This window comes from Suncus etruscus, chromosome 1 (genome assembly GCF_024139225.1).
Source record: "Suncus etruscus isolate mSunEtr1 chromosome 1, mSunEtr1.pri.cur, whole genome shotgun sequence".
NCBI classification, from domain to species: domain Eukaryota; kingdom Metazoa; phylum Chordata; class Mammalia; order Eulipotyphla; family Soricidae; genus Suncus; species Suncus etruscus.
In genome coordinates, this window is record NC_064848.1 from 101,211,084 (window position 1) to 101,234,891 (window position 23,808).

A 23,808-nucleotide genomic window follows, 5' to 3' on the forward strand; every position below is an offset into this window, starting at 1 on the left:
GGTGACTATGATGTGTCTTGGGGTGTTTCTACTGGGGTCTTTTTTAGCTGGTACTCTTCGGGCATGCATTTGGTCACATGTTTTCTTTAACTCTGGTAGTTTCTCTGTGATGATGTTCTTAAGCATTGATTCTTCCTGAAGATTTTCTTCTTGGGTCTCTGGAACTCCAATGATTCTAAAGTTGTTTCTGTTGAGCTTATCAAAGACTTCTATTTTCATCTTCTCATATTCTTTGAGTAAATTTTCCATTGTCTGATCATTTGATTTGAGGCTTTTTTCCAATCTCTTCTGCTGTGTAAAGTTGTTATGCATCTCGTCTTCTAAAGCACTAATTCTATCCTCAGCTGCTATTAACCTGTTGGAAAGCTCATCCATTATGTTCTTCAATTCGTCTACTGAGTTTTTCAGACCTGTTATCTGATCTGATATTTCAGTTTGGAGTTTTCTGATTTCTATCTTCATATTCTCTTGATTTTTATTAGTGTTCTGATTTATACTTTCTTTGATATCTGTTAGCAACCTCCATATTTCGTCTCTAAACTCCATTTCTGAAAGACTGCTTAGGTAGTTGGTCGTTGTTGGGTCATCAGAGTTTCCATCTTCATTCTCTATGGTTGAAGTTGGTCTGCGTAGTCTCCCCATTGTCACGCTTACGCTGTGGGTTTTTCTACGTGTTGTGGTGGTACTCATTGGCTAGGTGGAGTCCACAATCCACAACTCCAACAGAAAACACACGCCTCAGGAGACACGCCTCAGCCGAGGCAAGCCGTCAGGGGATGCCAGGAGAAGTCCCCAAATGTCCACAATCCACAACTCCAACAGAAAACACACGCCTCAGGAGACACGCCTCAGCCGAGGCAAGCCGTCAGGGGATGCCAGGAGAAGTCCCCAAATGTCCACAATCCACAACTCCAACAGAAAACACACGCCTCAGGAGACACGCCTTGAAGAGATTAATGCTGAAGGAGGTCAAAGTTCCCAGGTTGATGCAGGCTGGGGGAGGTCCCAAAATGTCTGCCGGGCCTAGGGTTCCAGCAGTCAGCCTGATCCGCAACTCCGGCCCCCAAACACTCACCTCAGCCGAGGCAAGCCGTCAGGGGATGCCAGGAGAAGTCCCCAAATGTCCACAATCCACAACTCCAACAGAAAACACACGCCTCAGGAGACACGCCTTGAAGAGATTAATGCTCAGCCGAGGCAAGCCGTCAGGGGATGCCAGGAGAAGTCCCCAAATGTCCACAATCCACAACTCCAACAGAAAACACACGCCTCAGGAGACATGCCTTGAAGAGATTAATGCTGAAGGAGGTCAAAGTTCCCAGGTTGATGCAGGCTGGGGGAGGTCCCAAAATGTCTGCCGGGCCTAGGGGTCCAGCAGTCAGCCTGATCTGCAACTCCGGCCCCATCTATACATCTTAATTTGAATTATATATTTAAAAAGTTTCCTTAGAATACTCAATGTCTCTAAATTAATGTACTACCAATATGAAGTCACTTTGCATATTATTCTCCTTAATGTCACTTGGTTTACTTTAAAATATTTATAAATTATAAGCTCTAAAACATTATTAGTTTTTTAATCACTATAGTAATAGCATACCAGATGGAAGATCATCCAAGGGAAATTCAAACAGTCTGGATTTATAAACTGAATGAAAATGGAACTCCTCCTGAAATAAAACAAACAATTGAGGTTAAGCACCAGCTATCTCCAGCCTCAGATAACCATAGCTTCAGAAGCAGAGATCCTTGTTCTAAGGAGTTCCCTTCTGGGTTTGAAATAGCTACACACCATCACACAAACCCTCCCATTCACACCATTCACAATATGCTCTCCTTGCACTCAAGTGAGAGTCAGTTAGAAGCAGAATGCCTTCATGAAGTCCACACTAGAAATGGAAACTAAATGAACAAACCTAATGCCCTAAGGAGAAATAAGATGTCTGGAAAATTGGTTAATGTGTGTGTGACTGTATACTAGTACCTTTTTATGGATCCTTGCCCTTGATTTAGAGCCAAGAAAGCTTTGCAAGCAAATACAGCAGAACTAACCATTTTTCTGGTATTGAGGACCAGAGGATTGCTATAAGCAGATGTCTAAAGTGGAATATGCTACAAAATTCTACTGGCATACTTTTATTGTGAAAAGCCAAAGAAGCAAAAGCTGCCTTTTGAATATTCACATAACTTATTTGATTACTCAATAATCATAATAGGTAATAGTCAATTTTCATAAGCTTAACCTTAAAAATATCACTGAGTCAAAGTAACATAACTGACAGAAAGTACTTAAAATTAATGTATGGTACAGAATGTAGATTATTTCTGATCAGCAAAACAATGGTTATCCTTTAAATTTATTTGTCTTCCTAAATGTCTGGCAAATATTCCAGAACACAAGGAAAGAGTATTTTTGTACATAAAGCTAGCTATAATTTAGTATATTAACTCAGTTCTTTCTAACATCTAGGAAATAAAATTTTTTACTATAGGAGAAAATTAAGAAAATCTCTAATTTTTTGAAACCTCATCAACAGAGTCTTTTTGACAATTCCAAAACCCTTGAATACATGGTGTAAAGGGGGAAATGGAAATCATATGTCTAAGATTTTGATCTTTTGATCTGTTATGGACTGCATGTGTATACCCCTTCCCTGAATTCATATGTTGAATCTCTAACTTATACTGTAAATGCATTTGAGGGTTTTTTGCTTGTTTATTCAGTGGTACTCAAAGCTTACTCTTGGTTTTGTGCTTGGGGAGTATACTCAGTGCCAGTCATCAAATTGGCAGCAGATCTGCTGGGTGCAAGGCAAAGGCTTTATTTTTATACTATCACTCTAGCCTTTAAGATTGCATTTGGAGATAGGCCTGAAAGGAGGTGATAAAGGTCAAAAAAAGACAGAGTATGGGGTCATTTTTCTCTCTGTGAGGAACAGTAGTCAAAACTTTGACCTTTCTGATTATGGCTGTCTAGTCATTGTCATTAGCACTATGAGAAAATAAATTATTTATTTATTTATTTTTGCTTTTGAGCCACACCCAGTGACTCTCAGGGGTTATTCCTGGCTATGTGCTCAGAAATCGCTCCTGGCTTAGGGGACCATATGGGATGCTGGAGGATTGAACTACAGTTTGTACTAGGTTAGCATATGCAAAGCAAATGCCCTACCACTTGCACTACTGCTCCAGCCCCAAGAAAATTAATTTTTAACCTGAAAATTCTCTGTGTTTTGCAATGATTGTCTTAGCAGATTAAGACACACAGAAAAATTTAGAGACAACTCAGAATAAAATAATCTCTAAAATAAAAGAAGCTGGGGCCAGAGAGATAGCACAGCAGTTGGGTGTTTGTTTGCCTTGCACCTCAGCCAAACTAGGACTGATGGTGGTTTGAATCCAGGTATCACAAATGGTCCCCTGTGCCTGCCAGGGTTAATTTCTAAGAGCGCAGTATCAGAAGTGACCTCTGAGCGTTGCCAGGTGTGACCCAAAAACCAAAAACTATATAAATAAAATAAATTTAAAAAAATAAATAAAAGAAGCTAAAGAAATTTAAACACATGGAGGCATGAATAAATTTAATATCTAATATTTAATTGTTGATTATAATTAAACTTTTATTTATTTATAATACTAATTCTATTTTATTATATGTATATATTTTTAATTCTCTTGACTAAAATATAAAATAAGGGGGGTTAGAATGTAAAGGCTCCCAGTATCAATTTTTATATTTGCCAAATGAAAAGAGTACTTACTTGAGAAGTGTCATTTTCCTCTGGCTCAATGAGATAGGTGTGGTTTCCATCATAGAACATACCACTGTCACAGAAAGAACATAATTTGGTACCGCTATCCACTCTACCTTAGCGCTAGATCAATTTAAAATAAGCAGCAGTTGAAGGTTAAGTTTACATTTCAATGCCCACTTCCCAGTCCCACACATCACTACCATATACTGCACACACATCCTAGAAAACACACAGACACACATCACACAAGAGAAGAAAGGCCTCATCTGATGTTCCTTAAGCAGTAGGATACTGTATCCTGTCCACTTTGAATTGACATGATGTAATTATGGTCTTTAATTCCACCCTCTAACACACAATTCTAAAAATTTCTAAGCAAAGTCAGCTGAAAAACTCATAAAAAAGAAAGGTAACAAAATCCTCCTTAGCTTTCTATGATGTAGTTAGAACTGCACCCTCAAAAGCCAATAGAATAACAATAATAAAGGGTCAAATAAAAACAAAAAAATTATACATTGTTATCTTAATTATTCCAACACCATTTGTGGAAGAGTCTGTCTTTATTCCACTTCAAATTCTTGGCTCCTTTGTCAAAGATTATTAGACCATATGCTTGGGGATTTGTCACTGGATATTCTATTCTGATCCATTGGTCTGAGATTCTATATTTGTCCCAGTACCATGCTGTTTTGATGATCACTATGACTTTGTAGTAGAACTACAAATTAGGTAATGAGATGCCACCCATTTTCTTGTTTTTCAATATGAATTGGCTATTCTAGGTCTTTCATGATTCCACACAAACTTTATAATTGATTGTTCTAAGTCCTTGAAAAATGTTGCTTGAATTTAAAGAGGGATTGCATTGAGACTATATAGTAGATTAGATATGATGGTCATTTTGATGATATTGTTCTTCCAATTCATGAGCATGGAATGATTTCTATTTCCTTAGACTTTCAAGTTCTTTCTGAAGTGTTTTTGAAGGTATTTTTGCTTGTCTGTTTGTTCTTGGGCTACACCTGGTGATGCTCAGGGGTTACTCCTATCTATGCACTCAGAAATCGATCCTGGCTTGAGGACCATCCTCAGGTCAGTGCATGCAAGGCAAACACTCTACCACTGTGCCACCGCTCCGGCCCCTGTTTTGAAGTTTTCATGTTATAGGTCTCTCACCTCTTTTGTTAGGTTGATTCCTAGGTACTTGATAGTTTTGGACACCATTTTAAATGGGATAGACTCTTTGATCTCTTTCTCTAAGTCATTATTTGTATAAAGGAATGAAACTGTCTTTTGTATATTGACTTTGTAGCAGACCACTTTGTTGTATTAGTTTATTGTTTCTAGGATCTATTCTGTGGATTCTGTAGGGTCTTCTATATATTTCATCATGTCATCTGCAAATAGAAATAGTTTGACTTCCTCTTGTCCAATTTGGATTCCTTTAATTTCCTTCTCTTGTCTAATAGCTCATATCTATTGATAGGATTTCTAATGCCATGTTGAATAAGAGTGAAGACAGTGGACATCCTTGTGTAGTGTCTGACCTTAGTAGACATGTTTTCAGTTTTCTGGCAGTAAGAATACTTTTGGTTGTTTATAGGTAGCTGTTACTATCTTAAAGTTCCTTCCATACCTATTTTGCTGAGGATTTTCATCATGAATAGGTGTTGAATTTTGTCAAAAATTGGTATGATCATCTGGTTTCTAATCCATCCTTTTACTGAAATGGGATCAACAAATGGTATTGGAACAACTGGATAACCACATGTAAGAAATTAAAGATCGATCCATATTTCACAATTTACACAAAAGTCAATTCAAAATGGATTATAGACCTTGAGATTAGACACAAGTCTATAAAATTCATTGAGGAAAATATAGTAGAACACTGCAAGACTTAGATCTCAAAAAAGATGCCAATGGAAAGAGCTATAATAAATGTCAAACCATACGACCCAGCAATCCCTTTTTTGGGTATCTATCCTGAAGAACAGAAAACCATTCATCCAAAAGGATATATATGTACACATTCATTGAAATACTTAGTAGTTCTTGGAATCAACTACAGACAAGTGGATCATGAAGATATGGTGTATATATATATATATATATATATATATATATATATATATATATATAATACTACATAGCTGTAAGAAATGATGCAGTTATGCAATTTGAAGAAGCATGGACAGAACTGGAAAATATTATCTTTTTTTTTTTTGGTTTTTGGGCCACACCCGTTTGATGCTCAGGGGTTACTCCTGGCTATGCGCTCAGAAATCGCCCCTGGCTTGGGGGGACCATATGGGGGGATCGAACCGCTGTCCGTCCTATGCTAGTGCTTGTAAGGCAGACACCTTACCTCTAGCGCCACCTTCCCGGCCCTGGAAGATATTATCTTAAAGTAAGCAAGAAGTATAAAGAATAATATCACTTATATATGGTATTTAGAATAACTACAATAAGAAATGCAATGATCTCCATGGGAGTTATATTTAACACCCTTGGCCCAAGAATATAGCAAGGAGAAGAAAAGAAGCTAAGTGGAAGAGGAGAAATACAAATATGAAAGAATGGGGGTCAACGAAGACGTGAAGGACTTATACAAAGAAAACTATAAAGCCCAGCTCCAAGAAATAAGAGAGGACACACAGAAATGGAAACATACCCTGCTCATGGATTAGCAGGATTAACATAATTAAAATGGCAATACTCCCCAAAGCATTATACAGATTTAATGCGATCCCCCTAAAAATACCCATGACATTCTTCAAAGAAGTGGATCAAACACTTATGAAATTCATCTGGAACAATAAACACCCTCGAATAGCTAAAGCACTTCTAGGGAAAAGGAAAATGGGAGGCATTACTTTCCCCAATTTTAAACTGCACTACAAAGAAATAGTTATCAAAACTGCATGATATTGGAATAAAGACAGACCCTCAGATCAGTGGAATAGGCTTGAGTTCTCAGACAATGTTCCCCAGACATACATCACCTAATTTTTGACAAAGGTGCAAGAAATCCTAAGTGGAGCAGGGAAAACCTCTTCAAGAAGTGGTGCTGACAGAACTGGTTAGCCACTTGCAAAAAAGCGAACATAGACCCCCAGTTAACATCATGTACGAAGGTAAAATCCAAATGCATTAAAGACCTTGATATCAGACCTGATACCATAAGGTATATAGAACAAAACGTAGGTAAAACACTCCATGACATTGAGACTAAAAGCATCTTCAAGGAGGAAACTGCACTTTCCAAACAAGTGGAAGCAGAGATCAACAGATGGGAATACATTAAACTGAGAAGCTCTGCACCTCAAAGAAATAATACCCAGGATACAAGAGCCACCCACCGTGTGGGAGAAACTATTCACCCAACACCCATCAGATAAGGAGCTAATATCCAAAATATACAGGGCACTGACAGAACTTTACAAGAAAAAAATCATCTAATCCCATCAAAAAATGGGGAGAAGAAATGAACAGACACTTTGATAAAAAAGAAATACAAATGGCCAAAAGGCACAAGAAAAACTGCTCCTCATCACTAATCATCAGGGAGATGCAAATCAAAACAATGATGAGATACCACCTCACACCACAGAGATTGGCGCACATCACAAAGAATGAGAACAATCAGTGCTGGCGGGGATGTGGAGAAAAAGGAACTCTTATCCACTGCTGGTGGGAATGCCATCTAGTCCAACCTCTATGGAAAGCAATATGGAGATTCCTCCAAAATCTGGAAATTGAGCTCCCATTTGACCCAGCTATTCCACTCCTAGGGATATATCCTAAGAACACAAGAATACAACACAAAAACCCCTTCCTCACACCTATATTTTTTGCAGCACTATTCACAATAGCCAGGCTCTGGAAACAACCAAGATGCCCTTCAACAGACGAATGGCTAAAGAAACTGTGGTACATATACACAATGGAATATTATGCAGCCATCAGGAGAGATGAAGTCATGAAAATTTTCTATACATGGGTGTACATGAAATCTATCATACTGAGCAAAATAAGCCAGAGGGAGATAGACACACACACAGAATAGTCTCATTCATCTATGGGTTTTAAGAAAAATAAAAGTCATTTTTGCAACAATCCTCAGAGAACTTCCAGTTCATTTCATTAAGCTCACCACAAAGAGTGGCAAGTGCAGTTATAGAAATAACTACATAGAGAACTACCATAATCATGTGAATGAATGAGGTAACTGGAAAGCCTGTCTGGAGTACAGGTGGGGGTGGAATGGGATGGAGAGAGATCCGGGGCATTTGTGGTGGGAATGTTGCACTGGTGAAGGGGGGTGTTCTTTACATGACTGAAACCTAATCACAATCATATTTGTAATCAAGACGTTTAAATAAAGGAAAAAATATTAAAAAAAAAGAATAGGGGTCAAGGGCCAAGTGCATTGGTAGTGTTAAAAAAAAAGAACAGAATTAAATATCCAAGCCATAGGCAACAGCAATGGAATGAAGAGACCTAAAATTTAACAATCTAAACATAAAATGGGCCTGTTACACCTGCAGGCTGGTGTGCAGGTGGGATGGTATGGAGTGCATTTCGGGATCATTGGTGGAGGGACATGGACAGTATTGGGATTGCCAATGGTTTCAATAAAATTAAAATTGAAAAAAATGGAAATCATTTTCACAAATTGCCACAAGAGGGCAATAAACTAACATTTGATTCCATTTTTGTAAGGTTTCTATAGTAACGAAATTTTGTCATAACATCAAAATACCAGAACAAATGCTACCTACCTATTAATCTTTTGAATTTAAAATAAAATCCTCTTGCAAATAACTTATGGAAAGGGAATATAAATATGATTTCCCCCATTCTACTTTTCAGCTAAGTTTAGTGACTCAATAAATAAATAAATAAATAAAATTTCAATATATACTTGAACCATATAAAAGATGAGTCATAGATAAAAAGAATGTAGTATCTAATGTTTCTGTCAACTCAACTAAATATTCATTAATATTAAGTAATACTGTCAAAATTTTTCTCAGCAAATTTTGTTTAGAAGGTAGAATTATGTAATGACAAATAAAAGAAAAATAAGAGTAAATTTATCTAAAATAGTCATCGAAAAAAATCTTAGATCATGGAGTTATGCTTGTAAATAACCCTGAAAGTGTATAAAAACATATGGTGGACTTGATTTCTTTCTTTTTGTTCAATTTAAAAAAAAGTTTTTCTAAAGTGAGAAATAAAATTTACTAAGTTCAAACAATTATAAGAAAAAGATTAAGAATTTTTCTTTTTTTTTTTTTTTTTTGGGGGGGGTCATACCCAGCAGCGCTCAGGGCTTACTCCTGGCTCTATGCTCAGAAATCACTCCTGGCATGCTCGGGGGACCATATGGGATACTGGAATTCGAACCATCAACCTTCTGCAACAAGGTAAACAATTTACCTCCATGCTATCTCTCCAGCCCCTTAAGAATTTTTCTTAAAGTTATTTTTCCATCATTCGGCAAATGACTGGTTTGGATTAGTGGTACTATTAGCCTTAGGTCCCCGGGTCTTCAAGAAGGCAGTTAAAAACCACCTTCTGACTCTCACAGCAAACTGGAACTACATATATAAGGAACCAAGAGGATTCCAATACACGTCTAAATTTGAGATTTTAAGGGGAAGACGGAGGTGATGCAGCCTTTTTTTTTGGGGGGGGGGGCCAAACCCGGTGGTGCTCAGGGGTTACTCCTGCCTAGAAATCGCTCCTGGCAGGCACAGAAGATCATATGAGATGATAGAACCACCATTGGTCCTGGGTCAGCTGCTTGCAAGGCAAATGCCTTACAGATGTGCTATCTCTCAGGCCCCCAGAGCCTCTTATTTTTTTATCACACTTCTACAATATTCATTTGTTGTCACAAATGTGGGAAGGTATAGGTGACCTTGTGCTTGTTTATCTTATGATAGGTATGATGATATTACTATTGAAACATTATATCCAATGCTTCTTTTTCCAGATAAGAAAACAGCTCTGTTAAGCACATTCGGCTTAGTGCTTGTAAAAAAAAAATCCTCTGTTGTTAAGCACAGTTGACTTAGTGCTTGTAAACAAAGAAAAAAAGAAAATTTTATTCTAAGAATATATTTAAAAGCAGCAAAAATGTCATGCAACAAAAATAGGCACACAAAAATCTTGCATGTGTCTTGGGCCCATTGGTTTTTTCCTTGGCTATTAAGCTGATCTTGGCTCCGACTAACTTTTGTTTGGTTTGGTTTGGTTTGGTTTTTTTTTTTTTTTTTTTTTTTTGGTTTTTGGGCCACACCCGTTTGATGCTCATGGGTTACTCCAGGCTAAGGGGCTAAGCGCTCAGAAATTGCCCCTGGCTTGGGTGGATAGAACGGGGTCCATCCTTGGCTAGCGCTTGTAAGACAGTCACCTTACTTCTAGCACCATCTCACCGGCACCTTCTTTTATCCCAGCCCTACCTTAATCTGACCAGAGGCTTCACTTCAACAAATGACTCTCCCTCTCTCTCCCTCTCTCTTATTCTCTCTCAGTCTCAGTCTCAGTCTCACTCTCAGTCTCTCTCTCTCTCTCTCTCTCTCTCTCTCTCTCTCTCTCTCTCTCTCTCTCTCTCACACACACACACACACACACACACACACAATCTTTACTCTTAGATCCTTCCCTAGTTTTCTTTGAGACACATCTATTTAACACTCTTCTCTTGGATGATTCTGTAATAGGCTTTTGGTAGGTCCACTTTATCTTCTTCAAGGAGAATTTCTTTGAAGTCTCAAGAATTATCTCACTTGCTCTTCAAATGCCCAACTGCAGCTTGCATTTCTCCTTGTGTCCTCCTCTTGCAGAGAAATAAATAGGTTTGCATCACATTCCTTGGTGTAATGTTGGGCTAGGTCTAGTCTACCCAGGAAACTGAGCTCTTTTGGATCAGGGCTCATGCTCCAGGTACCTTAATATTCCTTGTGGCTTACATACAACATTCAATAGAAGCTGTTAGATGAAAAGGCCACATTTCTAAATTTGGTAACAGACAAGAAGTATTTTAAAGTTTCCAAATAAAAATGGGACAACTCTGGAGTGTTAACTTGTTCTGTGCCAAAAAATAAAAGTCCTACAAACAAAAAGGAATAGATGATTATGGAGCCTAAATAGCAGGCCATGGAATGACCAAGCTGGTGACAGAAGATGCAAATGAAGACGCCACCTTGTGTTAACCATTGTGGACAATATGGAGGTAGAAGCAGTTTTCCTCATTATATAATTGAAAGCATCTTTGATAGTGAAGGGTATGAAGAAGGAATCAAAGGCTCAAAGAAAAATGAATCATTGTCCTTGGAGATTACTAAAAAGAGTAGACTCCTCCCACTATGTTGCTTTAAATTAGGTGGGGTTTGAGTGAGAAAATAAAGCAAAACACAGGAGTTCTGAGGTTCTTTACAGCTTTTGTTTTTTGTTCAAGAAGTGAATTTATATTTTTCCATAAAGAGGTAAATATTAAAATCAAGAAAGAGAAACGGGGGCCGGGCGATGGCGCTAGAGGTAAGGTGCCTGCCTTACCTGCGCTAGCCTTGGACAGACCGCGGTTTGATCCCCCGGCATCCCATATGGTCCCCTAAGCCAGGAGCGACTTCTGAGCACATAGCCAGGAGTAACCCCTGAGCGTCACCGGGTGTGGCCCAAAAAACAAAAACAAAAAAAAAAAAAAGAGAAAGAGAAACTAACACTCAGAGACTAAATATCCACAGAAAAAGAGATGAGAATTACTCATATGTCTCCTATCACAATAGGATGAAAGAAGAAAAATGTTTTCAATATTTTTCTTATCTTTCCCTCCTGGTTTCTGCAAGTCTACTTTTAAAATATACTTGATTGATAAGGCCCAAGAGAAACATGTCAGTTCCACCACTACTTTAAAACGATTCCATTACATAAAATGTGAAAATTATTTATAGTGAATTTAAAACAAAGAAAATAGGTGAAAAGAGTGGATGAGGTGAATGGGGTCACTCACTGAATAGAGTACTTACTGAAGTCCATGGCAAGTTGACAATGCCACAAATGAGGCAGAATTTTCTCTAATATTGCCCTGGTAATAGCAATGCTCTCCTCCCTGAAAAAAATAAAGAGAGAACATAAACCTCTGTTGTCACAGATAGAATCAGCCCCATCATTTTAAATTTCTGCCTACATTACATTTTAAATTTCTGCTGCATTACATTGCCCTGTGTGATGCTTTGCACAATGATTCATCATCCAAGTGAAGGTTATCAGGTCATTTCTAACAGAATAATTCATAAACGCCTCTGTTGAACTGACTCTCGACAAAAGATGGGGAATAGAAGTTGACCTAACTTCCCTTTTATGTAGTTAATGTCAGGAGGAGCAAAGAAGACAGTATTTGAAATACACATCTGGGCTCTGCACCAGAATGAGTTTCATCATCTATTTCCCTGGTCATGAATAACTCAGCTTGGTCTAGAGCAAGACAAAAAATTTTTACACAGAAATAAATAAAAATAAACATGTCATTTGAGATTCAGTAAATTAATGTGAAGGAGAAAATGTGTTTATAAACCTGAAAGACTTCTACTATTTTCTTCTTTGATAAAAGTTTTTTTTTCTGATAAGCAGTTAACATAGGGTTTGAAATTGATAGGTCTCTTCAAGTCAGCACAATAAATTCCACCATGACTAATTTGTTCCTTTGGATTGAATTTCCTAGTTAAAATAATACAGGGAAATCTGCCACCTTGCTTGGTGGTTCAAGCTTTATATCCTTGCTACTCAGAGTACTCAGATTAGCAGCACTGGAACAATCAGGCACTTATCAGCAGCATAGAACATCAGATCCCTATCCAGACATACCTGCATTAATACTGACATTGTACAGGGATTCCAGATGACTTTTAAGCATGGGAAAGTTTGATAAGTGCTGATAAATAAAGTTTGATGAGTTAGACTTTCATTCCTTCATTAGTTTTCCATTTCTTCGAAGGCTAAAGCTTCTAATTAAACTAATTAAAAGGAAAGAGTAATTGCATGGGTATTTTAAAGAGATAAATGTTAACTACTTTCCACTTAGGTAAACCCTACTTTAAACATTCTTTGACAAGTAGAGGGGAAAGAACAGGATGATATAATAATGGAACGAGGTTGAAAACATCTTCACACACCTGAATTCCAAAAAATTATTATAATATATTAATATATTATATTATATATATAATATAATATATTATATTATATATTATATTATATATATATAATATCAGATATTATATATCTGATATTAGTACTTTGGTACAGAATTAGGTAGTGGTACTTCACATAGGTCTGACAGAGAACATAACCCTGAAGGTCACAAATTCTGGAGAAGAAATAAAGAAACAAATCCAGGCACTAGAAACTGGAGCACTGGCTTCCTATGTAGGGCTGAAATAGGATAGGTATTCAAAGAGTGAACTTCAATTCCAACTACCAACCATGCAATGAACAGCAAGTGAAAGAATCTGCCAGTGGCTTCTGTCAAATGGGTATAATAATCTCTAATAACTGTTCAGGATTAAATATATAAAGGGCTTAGAAAAATATTGGGTCCCTGGTATTATTCAATAAATGTATATTGTTTCCCTTATAATCACTGTATATAAATTATTATTCTAGAGTCTATATATATTCATCTAAAATTCTCACATTAGTCCTACAATTATTATTTATATTATACAGAGGAGGCCAGAATCTCGGAAAACAAAAGTTGCTTACCTGGGAAGTGGCCAAGTAAAGGTGTGAACTTTGTGCAGGTACCAATGAAAGGTCTGAGACTTTTCTCCTGTGCTAATATTAATTGTATTTGTAATCTGGTCCTGATCCTAGTAGGAAGTAGAAATCTAAGCTTTCCCCAAGTATATTTTGTTGCTGTGGTTTATATCAACATTCATATTTATATTACAATCTGTTGGGCTAATAAACAGAATAATATATAAAATGAGAGTCTAAGCTTATGAAAGATTATTTTGTAAAAAATGCCCTTGAATCCTGAATATGTCTGATATTACCATAAATCAATGATCTAGTTTTCAGTAGACCAAACATGAGAAGCTAATAGTTAATGAGTTGACCTGGATAAAGAGATAATATTACCTAAAAGCATTTGACTACTTAAATAATGATATAATGCAATCATATCTCTCAGAGATCTAAGACTCATGGTGAAGTGCACATAGAAAGACAGCGATAGCAGAGAAAATAAATACTAGGATTATCGTATCATATTGTGAAGAAATAAAGGTTGACAAAAATTTTATGCATGGAAAATAAGTCAGAGGCAAAGCACATAAAATTATTTTTAAATAATTTTGGTGAAGCAAGAACTTTTTTATGTTGTTGGGCCACATCTGACAGTGCTAAGGGGTTACTCCTAGTTCTGCACTCAGAAATCACCCCTGGCTGGCTTGGGGGACTATATGGGATGTCAGGGATCGAACCCAGGCTAGCTCCATACAAGGCAAAAGCTCTACCTGCTATGCTTTTACTCTGGCTTTGAAAGAACATTTTAATTGAAACTTACTTAGATGTGAAGGGAAAGGAATGTTGAGAGAGAAACCAGGCTTCTCCAAAGTAGAAATAATCAAGCAAAGAAACATCAAGACAACTAGTGAGATACATGTTCAAGGGAGAACTCAGGCTTGAAGACCAAGCCAAGAAAAGCTTTTATGTTATGCAAACTTTCTTTAAAATACGAACTATGAAAATATTATATTAAATCAGAAAAAAGGACAAAAGCTCTTTTTTATTTTTACTGTAGTGGAGTAAAGTGTATATGGGGTGCAGTGCTCAGAAGCTATTTCTGGCAATGATCAAGGGACCATATAAGAGCTGGGGATCAAACTCTGGTCAGCTGCATGGAAGGCAAGTGTTTTAAGCCATATACTATCTCTCCAGCTAAGATTCATTTTTAAAGCTGTCTTCCATTATAAAGAAACTAATAGGTAAAGGAAAAGAATCTTTCAATAATTCTGAATCTGAAAAATCGGAATCATTCCAAAACAGCATATGATCAGAAACCATCTGTGCTGTGCAAAAGCCTAACACTATAAATCAATTTGGTTGAACCATTATCAAATGTTTCCAAGATACTTTAATGAAAAGGATAAACATCAAGTGAGGGGTGGGATCTTCTTCAATGTGGGATATGATCATTCAAATTTTACAGATCTTAACTGGGGATACATATAATTATAAATAATCATAGAAATTAATTTTTGTATTACAGCTTTCTTCAGGAATTATTTACCATAATCAAAATTAATCAAGCTAAAGCAGATGTTTTCCCCTGTAAGACAAGATTAGAAATGTGTCCAATATAAAACTGTTTCATTTATTTATATAAATGATCATTGTATAATCAAATTAAATACACTTAATACATTTTTACTTTTAATAATTGTATATTTTATTGAAATAATGAATTTCATGCCCAAAACTAAGAATACAGGAGCTATATAGGAAAGAACAGAGAAGTTCTTTCTCTTAGCACATAAAGTTCATCTGTAACTGTCTTCTAAAAAGTTATTAACACAGGGACAAACATGAAAGATCCTATGCACATAGGTGGTTCTAAGGAAGATAACTGTACTTGCCCAAAGCTGTCATTTAATAAATAAGGATAAGAGTGGAGGAATAGAATATTAAATCAGTGTAAAGAGGAATGGAAAATGGCCCTTGGGCACTTCAATGTCAGTCTGGGCAATAATTTTGTACATCAATGCTGGAATTTTAAACATTGTTGTAACCCTATCATGTAAGCTATAACAAAGAAAAAGCAAGTACTATGTTTGACAACTTTGTGTACTATGGAAAGACTTGAATGTGCATTTTAAGTAAGAGTCTTAGATAAATATACATCTTTTCAGTGTATGAGTTTGTACCTCTGCCACTTGATTTTCCCCCTTAAATAAATTTGACATCTTTCTAAAACAATATCTTGATATATTCTTTCAATGATAGCCTAATATATTTTATATATTACATATATTATATTATAGAGGTGATCCATAATTCATTTGAAATGAAATGTTAATGTATATGTATAACTTATATTTTACTGTGATGAAAACATTGTAACATACATAATTTCAAGTAGTTTTGTGCATATATGTAGCTTAGATTTCCAGAGGTAAACTTGGTAGTTATAAGTTTATACACAGACATAAGTAATTTAAAAGCAATATTTTATAAGACAGATTTATTCTCAAAGATTTACTATCTTAAAATAGTGTGCTTAAGGGCCGGAGTAATAGCACAATGGTAAGGCGTTTCCCTTGAACGAAGCCAACACAGGACAGATCCCAGTTTGAATCCCGGCATGCAATATGATTCCCCAAGCCTGCCAAGAGCGACTTCTGAGCACAGAGCCAGGAGTAACTCCTGAGCACTGCCAGTGAGACCCAAAAACCAAAAAAAAAAAAAAAAAGGTGCTTATACCATATGTGTGAAAATCACAAAAAACTTTATAACTGTGTATTTCATGGTGATAAAATTAAATAACCTATAATAAATAAAATGTGCTTTTCTATTAAAAAATGAGCACTTCAGGGGCCAGAGTGATGGCACAAATAGTAAGGCATCTGTCTTGCCTGCACTAGCCTAGGATGGACCACAGTTCGATCCCCCAGTGTTCCCCAAGCCAAGAGCTATTTCTGAGCGCATAGCCAGGAGAAACCCCTAAACATCACCGGGTGTGGCCCAAATGCCAAAAACCTAAATAAATAAATAAATAAATATAAATAAATACATAAATAAGGACTTCAATGGAAACTACTACTTAAGGAAACTTTCAAAAATCATATCAATTAGACTGAAATGTATTAAAGTTTACCATAGTAGATAAAATTAGTGGATATGCTCATAAAATGAGGGAAAAAATGACTCAAGTCATTTAACTATTATGTGAAATATATTTGACCAATGAAAAAGAACAATGAAAAATACTGTAAATAGACAATCCAGATGATTTCTCTGAATAAATGAATTATATAATTAAAAATATACACACACACAAAATCATATCAATTATGAAGGTTCATCACTTGACTCCTCTGAAGAGAATCAGATGCCTTAAGGCAGTATTCATACTGCAATAATCTAAGACAGATGTAGAAAAAAAGAAAGTCAGCACATCCTGGTAGAATTCAGCTCTTTTTTTTCTGCTACTCAGAGCTTTATTTCTTTTTGTATCTTTTGTTCCAGAAATAAATCCATTGTCCTTGAAATTTTCTTCATACTACTTGATTTAATAACATAATACAGTCATAACAATACAGAGGTATATATTTTTAGCTAATTAGTTGTAGCTGAAAATTACATACCTTTATAAAAATGAAATATACAATAGTACATGTCTACTGCCTTATGCCACTGGGTATGGTGGGGGCTTATTGCAATTTTTATTCTATTAAAATGATCATTTATTTAATCATAATTTAGAGGCAAGCCAAATTTTAGCAAACATTACAAAGATCTTAAAAACTGGCATTCAGGGCCAGAGCGACAGCACAGTGATAGGGCATTTGCCTTGCATGAGGCTGACCCAAGATGGGCCTATGTTTGATTCCTGGCTTCCCATAAGGTCCCCCGAGCCAGGAGCGATTTCTGAGTGCATAGCCAGGAGTTACCCCTGAGCATCATTGGATGTGGCTCCAAAACAAAAACAAACAAAAGAACCTGTGGCAGTCACATGAGGGGATTTGGACATAGGACAGGAAACAAGCAAAGTCTGTGTATGGTAGAGGTAGCATTCAACAAAAGGAGGTGATGCTGAAAGGTGGTAAAGTGGTATGTATGGAAACCTATCAGCAACCAGTACTGTAAACTATAGTGCAAAAACTTACGGGGTAATAAAGAAGTGAACAATGATGAAGGAATCAGTGTTGAAACATTGTATGCCTGAAATCCAATCATAAATAACTTTGTAATTTCAGAGCCTAATAAAAATAATAAACACAGTGGCATTTATTATAAATATGACAGGAAACATAAAAAGCTACAGAGCAGGAATTGTAAAAATTTGAATACTTAATAAAGATCCAACTACAGTTCAGCAGCAATCATGGTCATTTGTCCTGCCAGAGCCTAAAAGCAAACTACAACTTCATTCATTCTCCCAATCGACTAGGGTTGCTATTTTATTCATATTCCCTCCTCCCCACAAGTAACTTCTTGCTAATCTCTTCTATTCTGAATGTTAGAAAAATCAATATGCATCTCTTTCTACCTGCACTCCCATTTCTGATTTATGTCTCCCACTAGACCATAGTATCCTTTCAGGAAAGCGCATGGGCCTGCTCTATATTTATATCCCCTATGGAAGCTATTAGAAAGAGCCTCTCTAAATCTCAGATTCCTTATAAAAAAAATGAGAGCATCAACCCAAGCTTCCTCAAGATATTAAGTAGAAGATTCCAAGCAAAATCAAAGCACACTGTATACAGCAACTGAAAGAAGCAAGCTAGTGTTTACTCAACAAGTCAATTCCAGGATTCTTTCTCATAATATATTTGTTTAGACAAATGATCCAGAGCATTTATTATTATTATTATTGCAGTCATGGGCAGTCAGGATGGCTTGGTCACCCTAAAAGAGATTTAAAAATGGCAGACCTTTCAGGCTTGAACACTCTTGGAAACACATGTGTTCCTGTGCTCTCTGGATCCTTCCTCCTATCCCTCCATGGGGACACATCCCAGGACCCTCCTCCTGCTCTGTGGATTGGAGTTCATACCAGTCATCTTCTTTCAGTGAGATCATTGCTCACTTGGGTTTAGCACAGATGTTCTCAATGCTGGGCAAAGCTTAGTGTTATGTTAGCTTCACAGGAAAAGCTTTAAAAAAAACTGCCAACTTCCACTTCATAGAAACTCTATCAGAATTTCTGAGGATGAGGTTTGGGCATTGTTGGAATCTGCTCTGATCGATAACTTGAGCACAGAGTTCACAAACCTGTGTTCTTTTAGCCAATATGCACTTACAGGAACCTGAACTCCACTAAACCCAATATTCCTTCCTGGCACTTGCACTGATGGGTTCTATGGCTGCAGTCTGCTCTATCAAGTGCTTGCCTAGAAAAGTCTGATGCCAATTCCCTTTGTATTCACACTGACATGAGGAATCTGTCCTCCACCTACCTCTGCCCCTCCCTTGCAATCAATAGTGGGAAATAGCATTTAGAGACATTACTCAAACAAGAATATTCTGAGTCTCTTCTAGAGCCATCTGCATAAAGGAAATTCCTAGAATAGCTGAATCTTAGGTTGGAAAGGATCTGCCAACCCACCCTGATTAAAATTCATATCCTTGTCTTATAGCAAGACAGATTGGATTTATAGAAATGTCTGAGGTTTTCTTTTTAGTATAAAATATAAGAATAGGGCCAGATATATAATACAGGGTCAAGGCATTTGCATTGCATAAGGCTGACCTGGGTTCAAGTGCGACATCATCTATGGTACCCTAAGCACCCCCTGGAATGATCCCTAAAAATAGAGGTTGAAATAAGCTCTGAGCAAAACTGATTATGGCCAAAAGCCTACCTCCAAATGAAAAATTTAAATGATAAAATGAAAAGATTCATGCTTCTAGGAGATGGAGAAATAGGTCTTAGGGCTGATTTTTGATTACTCAAAGCTTAAAGCTCATGCTTCCTAAACATCTTCAGGAGCAATCCCTAATTACTGAGCAAGGAATGACTCCTGGTTATCACTGGATATCCAGTAATAAAACTAGAAGTGGTTCCAAAACCAAGAAATAATAATAGCAATTCTAAGACACTCTAAAAAAATAGACAGTATCATCTCATTATAGAGTGAATAAAAGTAAAATAAGACTAGCACATGTTGGTTCCAAATAACAATATACCACTGATCTAGTCTAAATTAAAGCATAATACTTTGTTGCTGGTTCATGCTAAAATGAGAAAATTATTTAAAAAATTAATCTATTTTTTTCTAAATTTAAATGTACTAAAATGTTACCTAACTGTCCTCATTTCAAGAGTAGTTCCTTTTGAGATTATTAGCATTTATCATTCTAAAATATTTAACACTTTAATTTTAGAGTGTTTTCAGAAACAGCAAACTCACAAAGAAAGTACAGAATGTTCTAGTATATATATCAATCAGTTTCTTCTATTATTAAGAGCTTATATTGCCTGAGGATATTTTTCACAACAAAGAAATTTACATCAGTATGTTTATCAGCAAGACTCAACAAATTTAGATTTCATTAATGTGTTTATGAATTTCCTCTTTTCTGTTCCCAGATCCCAAATATTAAGTATTTACATGTTATTTTCCACAGAGGTCCCACACCTAGTAGTAAGTAATACAGGGCTCTGGGACCACATCCATCAGTGTTATGAGATTTCCAGGCAACACTCTGCTGTGTTAGTATTCCAGCCATGGGATGATATAACTCAGGACTTCATTCATACAACGTAGGTGCTTGCACACTTGAGCTATCTCCATAGTCTCTCTATATTCTGTTTAAGTTGGTGGCAACAATGAATAGAATTAGATGCTTTATAGATGTTGTATCTGTATAGGATTTAATAAAAAAAATGGCAACTCCCTAACATTTGTTAGTATTCTGGGTTATGAAATAAAAGCCTATGACCAAGAGTTTAGATAGTAACTACATAAACTTTAATCTAAACTTTAATTTATTTTTTAAATTTTTAAATTTTATTTCATTTTATTTAAACACCGTGATTACAAACAGGACTATAATTGGGCTTCAGTCACCAAAAGAACACCCCCTTCACCAGTGCAACATTTCCACCACCAATGCCCCCCATCTCCTCCTCCCTGCCTGTATTAGAAACAGGCATTCTACTTCTCTCATTCATTAACATTGCCATGGTAGTTGTTAGTGCATTATTTCTCTAACTGTACTCACCCCTCTGTGAGGTGAGTTTCATATCGTAAGCTGGTCCTTCTGGCCTAAACTTTAATTTAGATGTTGAAAATTCTTATAAAAATTTTAAGTACTCTTCAATAATCAGACTTTTTAAATTACTAATTAATATTTAAATGTAGAAGGAGGCATTGTCTCAGCATCTCTAGTATTTGAGGGCTAATCCTAGCTCTGTGCCAAGGGGTGCAAATGTATAAAACTGGAATCTGCTGTATACAAGGTAAATGCCTTTAACCTGTATATTTTCAGATAGCAAAACAAAACAAAACAAAACAAAACAAAAACAAAGAAACAACCCTGGCTCTTAAAACTTAAATTGGCATTTTTTTCCCTAGAAAATAAAGAGTTTGATTAACAGTGAGCATGAATTGCCATATTTGCATTCTTACACTGGATAAGAATCAATGGAATTTGATTATAACATGCACTGTTCACTTTATCTGTCACAGTGGGCCTGTGTTTCCTAAATGCCATGCCTTTGAACATCCAATCCAGGGAAAAGTAGATGAAGCAGCATCCAAATTATCAACTGACTTCAATATCTAAAGCTATGTGCTATTTAAAATTCTCTACAGTATTTTGTTTTTCATTGATAAGCTCTAAAATCTGGTAAACTAAAATCAAAACGTTTTTGAAACAAATGGGAGACAAATCTGACAAAAAGGGGAAATTTTCTATTCAAAACTTGCATGGTTCTTGTTGAAGTAAAAAGTTTTCATAATTAAAAAAATGACTAGGGGGCCCGGAGAGATAGCACAGCGGCGTTTGCTTTGCAAACGGCTGATCCAGGACCAAAGGTGGTTGGTTCGAATTCCGGTGTCCCATATGGTCCCCCGTGCCTGCCAGGAGCTATTTCTGAGCAGACAGCCAGGAGTAACCCCTGAGCAATTCCGGGTGTGACCCAAAAACCAAAAAAAAAAAAAAAAAAAAAAAAAAAAAATGACTAGGGCCCGGAGAGATGGCGCAGCGGCGTTTGCCTTGCAAGCAGCCGATCCAGGACCAAAGGTGGTTGGTTCGAATCCCGATGTCCCATATGGTCCCCCGGGCCTGCCAGGAGCTATTTTTGAGCAGACAGCCAGGAGTAACCCCTGAGCACCTCTGGGTGTGACCCAAAAAGTTAAAAAAAAAAAAGACTAGAAAGCTACTGAATAGAAACAAAGTGATAAGAAAAGATTACCAAGAGAGGGTGGGTGAAAATAACAGTAAATATGGACCATAACTTTCTAATATGCTCTTAAGTTACAAAGACAATCAAAAGCCCACCAGGAACACAGAGAGAGAAAATCTACTTCATTGTTTTCTTTTCTTTTATTAATTACTTTATTTAAACACTATAGGTATAAGGTTAGTTCTCATACAGATACAAAGTTGTCAATGATTGAATTTCAGTCATAAATTGTACGATACCCTTCACCAGTGCACATTTCCACCACTAGTGTCCCCAGTTTCCCTCCCCTTCCCTGCCTGCCTCTTATACTGATTTCTTGTGGGTATGTCAACTTTAGAAAACTAATTATGGAAACTATGTTCTGTCCCCAGAGTTAGAGCTCACAAACAGACTTTGAAAGTATAATTGTTGCCAACTGACAAAAGCCTTTTGAAATGTGCAGCATTTCCAAAAGGTAAAGATTTTCACTAGGGAGAAGGCTCATAGAACCAAGCACATGCTTTGTGTGCAGGAGGTGATGTTCCATGGAGCATCAAAGGGAGCAATCTCTGGGGCAGGAGAAGCCCGAGCACCAAGTAACCCCCAAAACAAAAATAAGTAAATAAGTAAATAATCAAATGATGGAGATTTGTCTTTTTCTCTCAATCACCAGCACATACTCTTTAAGTGCATTTCTGTTATATAATTATCTGAATGCCTTTAGTATTCATTTCCTAGGATGGTCAAAACAGATTACCATGAGTTAGATTACTTTTTAACAGAAGTTTTAACAGAAGTTTAGGGTGGTGTTTTGGAGATGAAATCAAGGCCAAGTTCCTTCTGAAAGCTCCAGGACAAATTCTTGCCTCTTCTAACCTTCTCGTGGTCCTAATGACTCTTCAGTGTTTCTTGGCTTATAGATGGATCCTATTATGTCTCCACTGGACATTCTCCTTGTATGCGTGTATTTCTGTCTAGCCTACTCTCTTTTTTTTTAATTTAAATTTTTATTTTTAATTATGAGAACAAGGATGCAAAGAAAGAGGACAAGGTAGTTACAGTGGAAGGACAATCACCCATAACATAATTCTCAGAAGTCCCCTTGCTGATATCTTAACTTTGAAATTTCAGCCAAAGAACATTAAGATAAATAAGACAGAATCCATGTACAATTACTTTGTCCCTCAAGTCCCCAGATTGTAACATATTATAATATTTCTTAACAGCACACAAGGCAATCCAAAGCCATAAAACTTAGGTAACTCCTTAAACATTACAGGCATAGTATTTTCTTACATTTCCATATACATGCATATTAGCTTAAGTTAAACTCCTTAAACATTACAGGCATAGTATTTTCTTACATTTCCATATACATGCATATTAGCTTAAGTTAACCTCAAATTTTAAGTGAGTTCTTTTTAAGGATTAGAGTCAAAGGAGCACAGTAAAAATGGTGTTAGAGTGGCAATTGTTGTTTGCATAGGCCCACCAAAATATGAGGGACATGGAAAGAAATAACCTTGGCCTAAATACAAAGAGACCCAACCCCTGAAGTTTCCTGGCACAAGACCAACTCTAGGCTCCAGGCAAGCTAGATCATCCAATCCAAGACATTGTCTGTAGTGCCAACACACTTTTATTTTTCACACAGTCTCTGTTGTTGGTATCATGTTTCTGTATTAAAGATCCTGAAATCTGCATATCCTACATTGAAGTCAGGATGTGGAGCGTCCTCTCCTTTCACCTCACAATCAAAGGGCAATGCAGGGAGCCCTGTCCTGTAAGCAGGTCGTTGTTGTTGTTAAGTCTTCTCAGTGTTAAGGGAAGTCTCTTTTGAGCAGGTCGATGTCTGAGCAGTGTAGGGTCTTCCGTGGTAGAGGATTGCTTCCAGGTGATGTTATAGACCAGCCTGGATGTTTTGTG

The 23,808-nt window shown here is 36.7% G+C and overlaps 1 protein-coding gene across 5 annotated transcripts in view; it reads right to left on the minus strand.

Annotated features, from left to right (window-relative positions):
- The window catches only part of ADAM22 (ADAM metallopeptidase domain 22), a 275,390-nt gene that overhangs the window by 83,067 nt on the left and 168,515 nt on the right, over window positions 1-23,808 (minus strand). For all 5 annotated transcript variants that reach the window (XM_049768924.1, XM_049768940.1, XM_049768929.1 and 2 more), the window contains 3 exons: window positions 11,795-11,877; window positions 3,762-3,825; window positions 1,601-1,670 (listed from right to left, as the gene is read on the minus strand). In XM_049768924.1, coding sequence (XP_049624881.1) covers window positions 1,601-1,670; window positions 3,762-3,821 — 130 coding nt within the window. In that variant the 5' untranslated portion in view covers window positions 3,822-3,825; window positions 11,795-11,877. The remainder of the gene's footprint in view (window positions 1-1,600; window positions 1,671-3,761; window positions 3,826-11,794; window positions 11,878-23,808) is intronic.